Here is a 14,800-nt window from a genome sequence, read left to right as displayed (position 1 = left end):
CTGAGAAAAACTTCACAAGGGCATTATGAGCCCATGGAATCAGGAATCTCTACTTGTATAGAAATGTAATCTGTAAATACTCCCACAGGAAAGGTGTGGGTTTCTTTTCTCTCTTTTAGAGGGACCCTGTGAACCAAGATCTGCTCAGGAATGCCGGCCACAGTGGTAAGTGAACGGAGAAGCAAAAGGTGATGGGTTCTGTGTGGGAATATAGTGGTGATGTGTGGGATGCTGAAGAATATTTTTCACACTAAATGTGTGAGAATAGCTGAAATGTCAACACTGTGTTTCATTAACATCGGTATTCTTTCATCTGATAGCTCCCTTTTATTTTGTTATTTTAAATATTCCTTATGTTTCAGGATAATTCTCCCTTCATAGTGTAAGCAAATGCCTGGGGGGGGGGGAGGGAAATAAGTTTAAAAATTACTTTTAGTCATTTGGAGCAGCGAAAGCAGAAAGTACCAGCTGAAGTGAAGCCAAGTTAAAATTAAATTGCCTGCAGTTTAGATAAGCAAACGTAATGTAAACACTGCATGATTATTAGAAATGAATGGGGACGCCTGTGATCTAGAAATATATGAGGAGAAGCGGCAGGGGTGAGGTTCAACTGATCGTCCTGGCATGGCTCCTAAATCAACTGCAGCCTTCTTTAGGGCCCAGCAACGCGAGGCGTCTCCGCTGACACTGTTACATAACACTGCTACACATACGTGTGCGCGCAAGCACGTGCTCACACACCCAGACACTGCAAACACACACCTACACAATGTGCATGCACACACACCACACCATTGTGGCACAGGAGCACAATACACATCTCCCCCACACACCCCTCTGCAACATCTAGGCTCAACAAACACATGCCCACAAAACACACATGAACATGCAAACACCTCACAAACATGTGTGTATCACCTACATACCGACACCACACACCACTAAAGCTTATGTAACACACAGCTGCAACACACACACACACGCACGCACACGCACACACTACTCACACACTGACTTTTCTCTTGATCCTCACCGGTCCCAGTCTTAATCTGTTGGTGGAAGCTGCTCACTGGGGCGAGGAAAGGGCTGCCTAGACCATTTCATCTTTGGTTTGGCCTCAAACTTACAGGCCTCTCATAACTTAAAATGCTATTACAAATATCCCAAAATCTTTACATCAATATCTTATTCCCAGGAGAGTTGTGAAGCCTTTTGAATTAAAATCAAGACAGCCCATGCACTAGGGATGGGATAGTGTATTCTTGATATAAAAACTGAACAGTGCTAAGTGCTGGTTTGATGCAGTTTGTTTGAACAGAATATGGGAGCAGATATTAGTGAAACTTGGGACAAGTGCTTTCAATGAAAAATTTTGCAGCCAGAAAAATTATTCCATGAACAGGACTTGGACTGGAATTCTCAATATGCCTCTATCTATTTCATGGCTTTAAAAATATACAAATGTATTATCTAGGATTTGGTTCAGCTGGCAAGTGACAGAAAACCCAAAATAGTAGTGACTTAAATAAAACAGAAGAGGAAAAATAACTCTCATGTAGATATAGGGGGTCCAGGACTGGTCGGGTGGTCCACAATCATCAGGGACCCAGGCTTCTCCTCTCTTGTGGCTCCAACACCTTCAGCATGTGCCTTCCACCTCAGGGTCCAAGATGGCCGCTGCAGCTCCACCCAACATGCTCACATTCCAACCAGCAAGAAGGAGTAGAAAGAAGCAGGGCATGCCCCTTCCTTCCAAGAACAGCTTCTGGAAGGTGCTGCACAACACATCCACTCACATCACACTGGTCAGAACATTCACATGACCACGACTAGCTGTAAGAAAGGCCTAGAATTATGCTATTTATTGTAGGTAGCCATGGGCCGAGCTAATATTAGAGGTTCTGTTCCTATAGAATAAAGGAAGAATGGATATTGGAAGATAGCGATTGGCTCCTGTCACATATCTTTTTGAAAAGGATAAGGATAGCCTCCACTCAGAGGTCATCACTGTTAACACTTTGATTTGCTGCATATAATTTCATTTCCAAAAAATGAGTTCATATTGTATACAGTGGTCTTGGCTTTCATTTCATGAATATCTTTTTATGACTCTATGTAGATATATATCTTTTTTTAAAGCTCAAAAAAATTGAATCCACCTCCACCTAATAAAATATGTATGCTATTCAAGTCACTCAAATCAATTATTCTTGCTTGAAGCATCATTCAGTTTGGGGTTCAGGGCTATAAATCTACATCAAGTGAAAAGCTGGGATGGTTTGAGAGAGAGGGGTCCCAGGCTGTAGGAACACAGGGGCTGCAGACACCCGAGAATGCCGTGTGAAGAGGACTCTTGGTGGGGACTCACTTCTGTGCACTCGGGAAGGAAGTGTGGAGGGAGGAGGAGAGGGCAGGTCCATGCTGGCTTCTTCCTTGGCTCCAGCCAAACCCCCAATGCCACTGGCTGGATAATGGAGCTCATGATATTTGAGGGAAATTATTTTATGGATTCTGCTGTTTATGATACTTAGGGCTTTATTGCCTTAGCAACCTCTCCTAGGTTTTAGAATCCTTCTCAAAAGATCAGGGGATTACATTTCAGATAAACATTCAGAGTGGTGACTTATCTTAGCAGCAACTCCGAAATACCAGTTCTGACTGGCTCTCATGTAATAGGCCTGCTGTATTTACTTGGCGCCCACAAGTGTGTCACAGAAAAATAGCCTGCTTTCTGCTCTCCACTCCCTGCTCTCTTCCCAAAGCATCGACTCAAATCAACTGTCTGCTCAGAATCCTCCCCTGGGTTCCTGTTTCCTCCTGCACCAAAGCGGCACCCTCCAAAATCTGCTCGCTGCCCCCACTGCTCCCTGCTCCCCTGCTCCCCAGGCCACACATCGCATTGAAGCCTCAGGTCCCCTTTCCAGAACCGAGACCTTTTTTAAGGAAGTGGGACTGTGAGACCCGAATGGACTCCATCTCGTATAAACTGCATAACAGTGAATGTTATTTAACCCCATGAGCCTCTGTTCCCTCCGGTGCTAAATGGGAATAATAGAAATAGTTCCACAGGGGCAAGTGTGAGTAAGATGACATCATGCATGTAATGTGTATTCATGGTGTCTGGCCCAGGGCGAGGGATGAAGTGAATGTGACTTTTCTTTCTCCATCCCCTTCCCCTATAATTATTTCCCTCCGTTTAGGGCTTCTTTCCTGTTCAAACTTTGCAGTGGGTTGTGTTCCAGCTGGATGCCCTTTGTTCAGGGCTGGTGGGTACCTTGCTCCTGTTGAGCCAATCTGTTCCACTGCCCAGAATCTATTGGCCTCCCTAATTTCTGCCTCCCTGCGGAGCTCTGTGCTAGGACTTGAGAGCCACAGTCTCGCAACCCTGCCCAAAGGCTCTGCTGTGTTCATGTGCCAACACCCTCCTTGGGTAAAGTGTACAGGCCTATGCCAGACAGTTGGGCTTTTGACGCTCAGAGGAGACTACAGCCTGCCTCAGGGGCCAGCCCCTTCCCAGAAGCTTTTGTCTCCCTAGATCTCTGTCCTCGCTCTTCTCTAATAAATGACAGAAGAACTCTCTACTCTAAAGCCATGCATGTGCCATACTCAGGCTAGAAGCTGAGGGATGCGTTATCCTTAAAAAACCAACTTTACAAAAAGGCAATACTTCTGAACAATAAAAACTAAAGTAAAAAAGGAAGAAAGGGGAAATGTCACCTCAAGTTTGACATGCAAAGTATGAATTCTACAGTAGACTTCATCAGCTATATAAAAACAGCCTTAAGTCCTAACAGATAAGAGAAAATTCAGTGTTTTAAAAAAGAGAGACAAATGGTCAGCCTTAGTGGTAATCAAATAAATATGATTTAAATCATTAATGAGGTACCTCTTATACCCACTGAATTGAAAGAACATTTTAAAATAATAAAACCCAGTGCTATAAAAGCTGCAGAGGAATTGGTACACACACAGAGTGCTGTTGCATTGTAAATCATCACAGACGTTTCTAAAGCAATTTAGCAATGCATTTCAAGAGCCATGAAAATGTTTTTGCCATTTGGCTGACAATTTTCATGTCAAGATAATTATCTATAATAATAAAAGCATAATATGCAAATGGACCGAACGACTGAACAGCAGAACGACCGTCCAGACAACCTTCAGGACAACCGCATTATACACGCACTGGTGCCAGGCCAGCCAAGGTGGGTGCCATGTGATTGGTGGGGGAGGGGGCCGCCATCGCCCCATGATTGCCCCAAAGAGGGAGACCCAGGCCACCCTCTGACGGGCGATTGATGAGCGGGGGCTTGCGCCGAACCTGGGAACCTGGGGTGTGTGGCGGCAGATGCAGGCATGCCATGCCAAGGCTGTGCAGGTGGCAGGTAGCAGGTGGAAGGTGGCAGGTGGCAGGTGGAGGCGGGGCTGCCAGAGCCGGGGCTGTGAAGCCAGCAGCTAGGGAAAGGAAGGCCTACCCTTGCACGAATTTCATGCATCAGGCCTCTAGTACCAAATAAAAATAAACATGTGCATGAAAGTAATCTTTGTAGAGTTATCTTTAATAGCAAACATATAAACAACCTAAATGTCTAACAGTAGGAGAACGGTAAATTAAATGTTACTCTATATTCTCAATGCAATATGGTGCAGTCATCAAAATGATAACTGTAGAGATGCTACCATTTGTCATCTCACTATTAGCTGATTTCCTCATCCCCAAAATTTCACAAGGAATTGGAAGGCAGTCCTTTGATTTCTTGGTTCCCCACTTAAAATTTACATATATGGCCCCATGTGCACTCCTCATTCTCCCAGCCCCTGTCCGTTTCTCAGGTTAATCTCTTTACCTATCTTCCAGACCTCTCTATCTTTGCTCCCCATCATCTTACCCCCTCAAATAGCTATGGTCTCATAAATCAATCTTGGCCTCTAACCTATCTCTTTCCCCTTCAAATCGCTTCTATTTTTCAGGATAAGCTCTCCCTTGAACCTACATCTCTATCTAGCTACTGCCCTATTGCCGTCTTCCCCTTCAAGCCAACATCTGCGCTCTCCTTTCTCATTCCTCAGTTAAAGCACATTCACTTCAGCCTGGCTGCTGCCATTCTTGCACTTTCTCAAAGTCACCAGTAAGTTGATGAACCTAGCTGAGTTCAGCTAATTTTTTTTCCTTGACCTAACCTTATTTGACCTATCAGGATATAATTTGACTCTCTTCCTCCTGAAACCCACCCCTTCTTTGATTTCCACACCCCCTCTCTCCTCTCTGACTGAGGCTGGGTTTCTATGATATATCCTGCCTCTCTGGCTGCTCTTTTCAACTTCCTCTGTGGCTGCTTCTTCCTCCACCCATCCTGCCAGGACTGTTACCCCCAAGGGACTGTCCCCAGTCCTCTTCACTCAGATTCATCAGCTCCTTTCACCTGGAGTTTGACAGGTGGGGTTCAAGTTATGACTCCTAAACTTTCCATGTGGCAAAGTTATTTCATCCCCTAATATTTATTTTCTCTTCTGTAAAATGAGGATAATAATAGGATCCACCCCCTAGGGTACCTTAGTAAATGGCACACCTTATTAAGAGGAGGAGGAAGAGGAGGAGGAGGAGGAGGAGGAGGAGGAGGAGGAGGAGGAGGAGGAGGAGGAAGTAAACGATGAGAAGGAGGAGATGGAGGAGAAGGAGTTTTTTATCTCCTAACCTCAGCCTAGACTCTACGCTGAGTTTAGAACAACTCCTTTATTCAATGTCCCCCTGGAGCTCTGCACCTGGATGTCCTACTTCAAACTCAAATGTGCACAATTGCATTAACCACTCTGCCCCTCTCCAATATCACTCCTGCTCACACCTGAAAATCATCCTCGATACCTTCTCTCCTTTTATCTGTGTCTATCTACCTCCCCACTTCCAGGCATGTCCCATAAAATACTCCAAATGGAATTCCCCAACCACTTCCCAATCACCAAAGTGGTGAAATGCTGAGATGCTGAATGCTGAGAACTCCAAGGTCAGATGAAAGGAGCTGGATCCCTGGATTATCATGTGAAAGGCTGTCTCCCAGTCCAGCAACCTGGTTTTAATTTCATGTGAATAAGGAACAGTTCTCTAGTATGTTGTGCCACCAAGATTGGAATAACTGTCTTTTGCAGAAACTAGAGTGCTTTAACTAATATAATGTCCAAAACATCTGAAGGATCCACCAACTTCTCCAATTCCTGCCATCACCACTCCTGTTAAGCCTTCAAAATCCCCTGTATAGATCACTATAATAGCCTCCTAAGAGGTCTGCCTTCACTCTTTCCCTTCTCAAATCATTCCATATAGTTGCTAATGGGGCTTCCATATATTGTAAGAGGGACACAAGCCTGAATCTATCAACCCCCCTTGCTTAAGAAAATCTTTCACCCTTCCGCATTACCCTCTGGATAAAATTCACCAGGTGAGTTGGCCCCACCTACCTGGTGTATCTCTGCTCTGCCCTTTGATCTGACATGCTAGCCTCAATTACCTGCCCCCAGTCCAATGAGCTGGGCCAGGCTCCCTTGACTTCATGCCTTTTTTCATGCTTCCTCCGCCGGGAACACTTTCATGTCTTCCTTGCCTAGGTGAGTGTTACTCGTCGTTCAGGATTCTGGTTAGGCAGCATTCCTCGACTCAGGTTGGGTGAGAGTCTTTTTCTGAGGGTCTCCATTATTCCCAGGATCATCTCTTTTATAACATGTACTACACTGTTCTCATAGAAACTGTTTATTTGTTCCTGACGACAGGCACATACTTTGACATCTTTCTTTTCTAGCACAATGTCTAGCATGTAGTAGGTGCTCAGTAAATACTTACTGAATGCATGGGTGACTAGGCAAAAGCATAAAAAAATAATTATGATGCAACATATAAAAATATTGACAGCATATACTTTATTATGAAGTGAAAACTTAAATTGTACACTGTATATATGGTAAATACACATTGCACAATCTACCCATGTAAAATATATATGCATGAAGATAAATTCTAGAAATAGTCATTCAATAGACATTTATTGAGCACCTACTCTGTGCCAGATCATACTGATGAAAAGATTAATTAGAACTGGCCCATCCCCTTAGTAGGTTTACAATCTGGGGATGGGTGGGGAGAAGCAATTCTAGTTAGCTGATAAGAATATGAGTGAGACCCCCTGGCAATGGGCAAGGAGACACCTGATTGGTGGTGTTGCTCTTATATCAGTCAGGGGCAAAGCAGATATACAGTCCTTAGTTCATCCTAGTTTGATGCCTGTGTTGGTGGCCAGAGCTGTTTCATGCCTGAGGCACATAAAAAAAAAAAAGAATATGAGGGAGTTTGTTTGTTTGTTTGTTTTCAAAATTCTCTTTAACATATTTACAATACATTTACAAGGAGGCTTACAAAACAGAAAAAGGTCATCTATAAACTGCTGCTCATGGTAATATTAAAGTTATAAAATTCAACCTTCACCATTTCGGCTTTAACTCTCCAAAGCCTCTTTGTTTTTAAAATCTACATAGCTTTGCACGCATTGACTCGATGCTTGCTTTGCTTTCCCATGGGATTGTCAATAACTTGTACACAATGTACCTTCTGGTGTCCTGTGTGCCCTTGGACAACTTGCTTCACCTCGCTAAACTTCAGTGGCCCCATCTGCAACGGAAATAACTCTAAACTCCATGTAATTGTTTCAGAGAACAAAATGAGACAATGAGTATAAACCCGCTGCGTGAGAGTCAAAGCACTTTGAAAACGCAGGGCATGACAGATTAGAAGATTGCCTCTGTGTTAGTTTTCCAATATGCCTATAGAACCATTCTCTTATTCAATAAATCTGTAATCTGGGTTGTAAGTTTATACTTTTACCCATGAAGCTCATTAAAGTTATTGTTGTTCTTTATGGAAAAGGACATATGTCTTAAAATGCTATTATTTTTCCTGATTTGTTTATCACGCACACACACACAAAAATAGCTCACCAACAATTCAGTTAAATGAAACATGTCAACTGCCCTGCAGTGTTCTGCATCTTGCAGACATGTAATGGTCATAATGGTGTTCTGCTGCTTTTCTAAACTTGGTGGAAACATCAGGTGATACTGATCTTTCAGAATCACAGCCCTTTGGAATGAAGACAGCTGACCTGGCATGAAGCAGGAACATCCCTGATGTGTTTGGATTGCTGAGGAAGTAAGTGCCTTGGACATTGTGACACACCATCAATGCCTGAGGGTGAGAAGAGACCCTGGGGACAGGCAATGCAGGAACAAAAGGGGATATTTTGAATATAATTTATCTGTCTCAGCAGGTGTCCCAAAAAGATTACACTCCATCCAGCACCCTGGATCTGGACAAACAATGTAGAGAATTCAATGGCCCTTTGTTATTCTTGCCTCTTTCAGCAACAATCTTTCTTAATAACAGCTTTATACATCTCACTACCACCTGCCCTCTTCATGAGCTGACAGCTCAAGTATCTGTGTATCACCAAACAGACTTATACTTCCCAGTAGGAAATGGAACGGCTTGTCGCTAAGAACCAAGTTGAGGGATTGTGTGTGTGTGTGTGTGTGTGTGTGTGTGTGTGTGTGTGTGTGTGTCTGCAGCTCCTCAGAGAGAGACCAGAATTGCTAGTATGGGTCTTTCTGGCCTAGTTTTCCAAAGTCTAGACAGCTTGGCTGACTGCAGCTCTGATTTTGTAAAACAGAATTGATTTGCAAAGGGCCAGGAGAGGGCACACCTGGGAAGTGGCCTTGAACTCAAAACAAGAAAGGGGGCAGAAACTGAGGTCTACAGGAAAATAGAAGGTTGAGGGCAACCAGAATTTAGAGCTCCTCATGGGGCCACTGAGTTAATCAAGGCCAAGAGGGAACCAGGTGTCAGCCAAGAGCCCTCCACATACAGGTGGTTCTGTGTGAGTGTGAAAAATAAAAGGTCTGCCAAGGGGGTCTAGTTGGCGCCTTAAATCTGAAATTACAGTGTGACTTGAAACTGGACTGTTGTTAAAATTCCTTTGATGCAACTAGTTCAAACTCCAATCCACTATTTCACTGTATGTTAAACTGATAAGGAGATTGTATGATTGCTTAGACCAGTGTCCTCAACCCTGGCTTTTCATTAGAGCCTTTAGAAAATTCGATGCCTGGTCCTCACTCCAGACCAAATGAATCAGCATCTCTGAGTGAGTGATCCAAGAGGAGGTCGTTTTTAAAATTTTTTCTAGGTAATTCTAAAGGGTGGCCAGGGTTGGGAACCACTGGCTTAGGCTGAGATGGGCAAGAGATACACACGGGAAACAGAGAAAGAGTTGTAGTTGAGAGGTTGTGATTCTGCAGCATAACCTCAGACAAGGAAAGTTTCTTTTATGTTCATGCTTGGGTAGTGCTGGAATATAAAAGTACCAGATGATATGTTAGTATGTTGCAGAGTTGGCAATAGTGAGTTTAACCTGTGATTACAAGCCAGAAACCAAACTTTGTACACCTCAAAACATAACCTGGACCAGACAAGCTGATGGATGACTAATATATTTACTTGTGTGTTTCAGTCAATTATATATTTGCTTGTATGTTTCAGTCAATTATCAAGTATTCCCAGTATAGAAATGCACTCAGGGTAGCTCAAGATTATAAAGGTTTGTGGTCAAGACACAAATAGCAATTTCAAGGCATCCAGGGATCTGAACTTCCAGAACCAGGAACCACACACTCAGATACCGAGGTCATTCCCTCCACCTCTCAGTCATTTGGTCTCCTTCATTTCAGGTCCTCTCTCCACACCTGCTTCTTTCTTTCATCACCGTGGGCTTCTTCTGATTACTTATTTCACACCAGGCTCAACATGAGTGCTCCAGCCCTAATTTATCATAATCTTGCAGGTCCAGAACTCAACACTGACTGACCATTGTCACAATGTCTCTTAATTCAAATTTTCAGAAGGGGAATTCGATCGCCAGCAAAGGATGACTGATCTTGTCTAGCCTTGGCTTAGGGGTTAATCTCCTCCCAAGTTCTAGGCTTGAGGTAGAAAATGTCCTATGATTCACAGGCTGAACCACAGTAGAACAGGAGACCACTGGAAGGGTAGGTACTTGTGAGGAGCTGTGGGCAGAGCAGGCAATGCAGTTCATCTAGTATTCATCCATAACCAATGAACCACACACCTTTCTTCTTTCCCATCGTCTGCCTCCTGAAATGGGTGGGCATGGGCGGGGGGGTTAAGCATCCAGTCTAGCATTTGAGAGAGGTCATGAGGTAAAGACAGTCTAAAAACCCTTGGAAACATGATTCTGCATGGGTTGTCCTCCTCCTGAAACCACTGAAAAGTCCATTCTCGCCAATGGTGAAAGCATAAGGATGTCCAAAACACAGGATCTCTGTTTGTTTCGTTTAATCCCACACTTTCTGCCGCATTGTGGCATATAGAAACGTAACCTACTTAGATATTAGGGAGGATTCTCCTCCCCGTGGGCCGTTATTTGATAGTTTGGAAAATTTGAGATTAACATGTTATTATAGTGGTTTGACAGTTCACTTGAGCGCTCTGAAAATAATATTCTTAGCTTTTAAATGATAACCTTTTACTGAAATTCAAGTGACTCTTTGAACTTAGAACTTCAGCCAATTTGGAGGCTCATAAAAATAGTGGTGTGAGAATTTTATAAACTGTCCAAATGGAGATATTGTGTGTAAACTTAATTTATGGTCCAACACTGGCTATTGCAGTGAAGAATTGAGTAGTTCCACAGTTTTCTTCATTTCTTCCAGTAAGTCCAGCTGTATTGAGGCGGGGTGGAGGAGGGCAGGAATAGTCTGGACTTGGGGGCCATACTTATAGAGAACAGGCCAGGGTAAAATCCACCCCCCATGTGAGTCTGTAGACAGTCTGAGTATATGGTTTTGTGTGGTTCTTTTTTATTCATTTTTGGACCTCTGGAGCTAGAGGCAAATGAAGCCAGGGGGGGAAGGGGTGGGGAGGAGATTCAGGGAGAAGTGGGGAAAAGACCAATAACAAATATTATCTATTTTCACTTTGCCTAGAGCATGTCACCCTGAAAATCATGGCTGTGGCCTCAGTATAAGGCCATCATGCCAATGTGCAATCATTTATTTTAGAGCCTTAGATGGAGCTAACTATTTTAGCTTTTGCCCAAGTACAGCTATCAGAGATTCTGGATGATTCAAAAAGAAGAAGTCTAATATTTGTATTTTACTAACAAAATACCTTTAAACTAAAAAAAGATAATTTATCTGGGCTGAAAATAAAACTCCTGCCTACTGAAGTCTGGTGCGGCTGAGTTATCACGATTTTTGTCCTGCAATTTGTTTTATAGAGTACTGATTAACAGGGCAAAGTCTTTTTCCAGGAAAGTAAATCACATTTTTCTGTTTTCTTATATTCTAACAAGACATAAACCTGGTCTTTAATTAAAGAGTACTATCAGCTTCCGAAATTGGGAAACATTGGGCTGAGAAGATCATGGTGAAACCTACTGTGTAGAGCTCAAGAGATAGTGGGAGAGAGAGAAAGGAATGGAGGGAGAAAGAGAGGAATTGACCAGATAACCTTTAAAAGAAGAGATTGTTTTCCTCAAATGTCCCATCTTCTCTTAGTTCCCCACAACTCTGCATATGTCCTCTGACTCTACTCGACACACTGTTCTGCAGATATCCTTTTTAAAAAGAAAGCTGACCCCTTGGCGCACACACCACCCAATTCATTCCTTTCCTCAAAGAAGTATTATTTTTTTCAAGGTAGCAACTCTGCCTTCAGACCTTCCTGCCCCAATGTCCCCCTTCTCCAGGGCTTCTTATTCGCCTGGCCCCCTTGGTGACCTTTGCTGCCCGGCCACTGCAACTCCTGTGGCACCCCTTCCCTCCCACCTCACCCTCTCTCCCAGCCTCAAAGTCTTCTTCACTCCTTTCTATTTCTCCTTCTTTCCCGCCCCCAATCTCATTCCTGGAGGTTCTGGACTAGAGGCAGCCAGCCGCTCCTGCATCCCCTCCCTCCTTGAAACCTCTGAGTCGTCCTCGTTTGGGGAGACCAGGAAGGGGTGGTGATGGGCGGTGAGGAAAGCGAATGCGGAGCTAGAAGCCTGACGTCACCGCACCCTGCCTGTCAATCTCCAACGGGGCGCGCTGCTCGTAACCGCCTGTTCTGCCACTGACTGTGTCCCTCACTCTCCCTGGCTTCCGCGCAACCACTGGAAACCAGCGCTCCTCTCTGGCGGCTTCGCAGGCATCGACTCTGTCCGCTCCGGGGACGCAGCCTGGCGCCCCACCACAGCGCTCATGATCATAGACTTTCTGAAGCCCTGACTCCCAGGTGAGCAGCCCGGGCTCCCTAGAGGAACTTGGAGGGTGTGGGGAGGGGAAGGAGTGAAGGATAGCCGGGGAATGAGTCCCTCCTAATACGGAGAAATGAAGCCAAACTTGACCCGACCCCCTTCCCCTACATAGACACCCCAACTTCTCTTCCCCCAAGCCTCCTTTCCAGGGGTCTCTGTAGCTTCCAAGTCCGCGGGGCTCTGCATGCAGAAACTTAGCTTTCAGCACCGCGGACAGCGACCCTGCTTCCCAGCTTAAGCGAACATCCGGAACCCGCTGACCCAGAGCCCAGGCGGGACTAGCCCAGGCCCCACACCCTTAGCTCCGTGCATACGGATACGTGTGCAGATGCAGTCACCCTTACGGGATTAATCTGTGTGCATGCGAGTGCCTGTTATCCGTGTGTGTATCTATGCAAGAACTCAGATATCTGTGAGAGCGCCCGTGTGCGTTCCTCTCACCCATTCAATAGGTATTTGTTTGTGGCTCTCAACCTCTGCCTCCTCGCTCTGCTATGGGATCCAGGATGGGGTGGGCAATATGAGCGGGGCACCTGCGCCCGGGGAAGTTCCCTGGGAGCTTGAACCGCACACCTGATGCTCACTGTTCCTCTCCACACAGGGTGCAGTGTCCAGCCGCAATGAACGCGAGCGCCTCTTCGCTCAACGAGTCCCAGGTAGTGGCAGTGGCGGTTGAGGGAGCGGCGGCGGCTGTGGCCACGGCGGCAGGAGCGCCGGACAGCGGGGACTGGGGGCAGCCCGCGGCAGCAGCGGCACTGGGAGGCGGGGGCGTGGCTAACGGGTCGCTGGAGCTGTCTTCGCAGATGTCCGCGGGATCGCCTGGGCTGCCCCTGTCGTCGGTGAACCCATGGGATGTGTTGCTGTGCGTGTCGGGGACGGTGATTGCAGGAGAAAATGCGCTGGTAGTGGCGCTCATCGCGTCCTCCCCGGCGCTGCGCACGCCCATGTTTGTGCTGGTGGGCAGCTTGGCCACCGCCGACCTGCTGGCCGGCTGCGGACTCATCCTGCACTTCGTGTTCCAGTACGTGGTGCCCTCGGAGACGGTGAGCCTGCTCACAGTGGGCTTCCTCGTGTCCTCCTTTGCTGCCTCGGTCAGTAGCCTGCTGGCCATAACCGTGGACCGCTACCTGTCCCTCTACAACGCGCTCACCTACTACTCGCGGCGGACCCTGTTGGGCGTGCACCTTCTGCTCGCCGTCACCTGGACCGTCTCCCTAGGCCTCGGGCTGCTGCCAGTGCTCGGCTGGAACTGCCTAGCAGAGCGTGCCACCTGTAGCGTGGTGAGCCCTCTGACGCGCAGCCACGTGGCGCTGCTCTCCGCGACCTTCTTTGCCGTCTTCGGCATCATGTTGCACCTGTACGTGCGCATCTGCCAGGTGGTCTGGCGCCACGCACACCAGATAGCCCTGCAGCAGCACTGCCTGGCGCCACCCCACCTGGCCGCCACCAGAAAGGGCGTGGGTACGCTGGCCGTGGTGCTGGGTACTTTCGGCCTCAGCTGGCTGCCCTTCGCCATATACTGCGTGGTGGGCAGCCGCGAGGACCCGGCTGTCTACACCTACGCCACTCTGCTGCCCGCCACCTACAACTCCATGATCAATCCTATCATCTATGCCTTCCGCAACCAGGAGATCCAGCGTGCCTTGTGGCTCCTGTTCTGTGGCTGTTTCCAGTCCAAAGTGCCCTTCCGCTCCAGGTCTCCCAGTGAGGTCTGAAGGCCCCCTCTGTCCTCTCACCAACACCACACCCTCAACAAGCCAGCCTCTGGTGAGCTTCTCGGTGCCTGCTGATGAACTCTGAGATCCCAATAGTGTGACCCTGACTTTGGAAAGAAAGAGAGAGAGAATGAACATACACACAACAAACTCACGAGGATAAAGAAGTTTGGTGGCACTTTACATATACAGTGTATACATGTGTACATATATATACAAGTTATTTGTATCTTCTGGAGGTGTTCAGGATGTGGACTTTTCTGGCCTGTGAAAAAACTAACGAGGATGTGGTTGTATACTCAAACTGTACATCACATTTGTCAAGTGAACACATTCCAATACTGCTTAATTATAGCACTTTATTTTAGCTGCTGAGCTGCCAAAACAGTGTTGCCATTTACAAGGGCAGGGGAAGGAGGGTAAAAGGTGTATTTTTGTTGTATGTGATAATATTTTGCTGCCTATGCATCAGTAAATTACACCATATTTTGTACACAAATAAACACATTACAAAAATGTAATTTTGGGCATGTGACTGACTATAGAACTACATCTGCCAGGTGATCTACTGTCTGAGTATTGAAGTAGTAATACATTTACTTTAAAAGTTTATTACGTACCATCTCTCTCCTGTGAAAATCTCAATGTAAAGAATCATATGTATTTGCACACCGTTCATAAATTGTCACTGAAATACCTAATTCAGATAGTGGTAGGAAGAAGGGGATAATATATTCA

The 14,800-nt window shown here is 45.9% G+C and overlaps 1 protein-coding gene and 1 pseudogene across 1 annotated transcript; both read left to right on the top strand.

Annotated features, from left to right (window-relative positions):
• Window positions 1-7,167: 7,167 nt before the first annotated feature.
• On the top strand, window positions 7,168-7,312 carry LOC132237830 (small nucleolar RNA SNORA48; annotated as a pseudogene).
• A 5,652-nt stretch (window positions 7,313-12,964) lies between these two features.
• On the top strand, window positions 12,965-14,062 carry GPR6 (G protein-coupled receptor 6). The gene has a single exon (XM_059699607.1). It carries the CDS (start codon window positions 12,968-12,970, stop codon window positions 14,060-14,062), a length of 1,095 nt encoding a protein of 364 aa, XP_059555590.1. The 5' UTR covers window positions 12,965-12,967.
• The last annotated feature ends 738 nt before the right edge of the window (window positions 14,063-14,800 follow it).

Source organism: Myotis daubentonii, chromosome 6 (genome assembly GCF_963259705.1).
Source record: "Myotis daubentonii chromosome 6, mMyoDau2.1, whole genome shotgun sequence".
Taxonomy (NCBI): domain Eukaryota; kingdom Metazoa; phylum Chordata; class Mammalia; order Chiroptera; family Vespertilionidae; genus Myotis; species Myotis daubentonii.
Note: the sequence above shows the minus strand (reverse complement) of the source record. Positions and strands in the feature narration are given on the sequence as shown.

Coding starts and splice junctions, on each gene's coding strand:
- GPR6 (XM_059699607.1), top strand. CDS start 12,968: ATGAACGCGAGCGCCTCTTCGCTCAACGAGTCCCAGGTAGTGGCAGTG.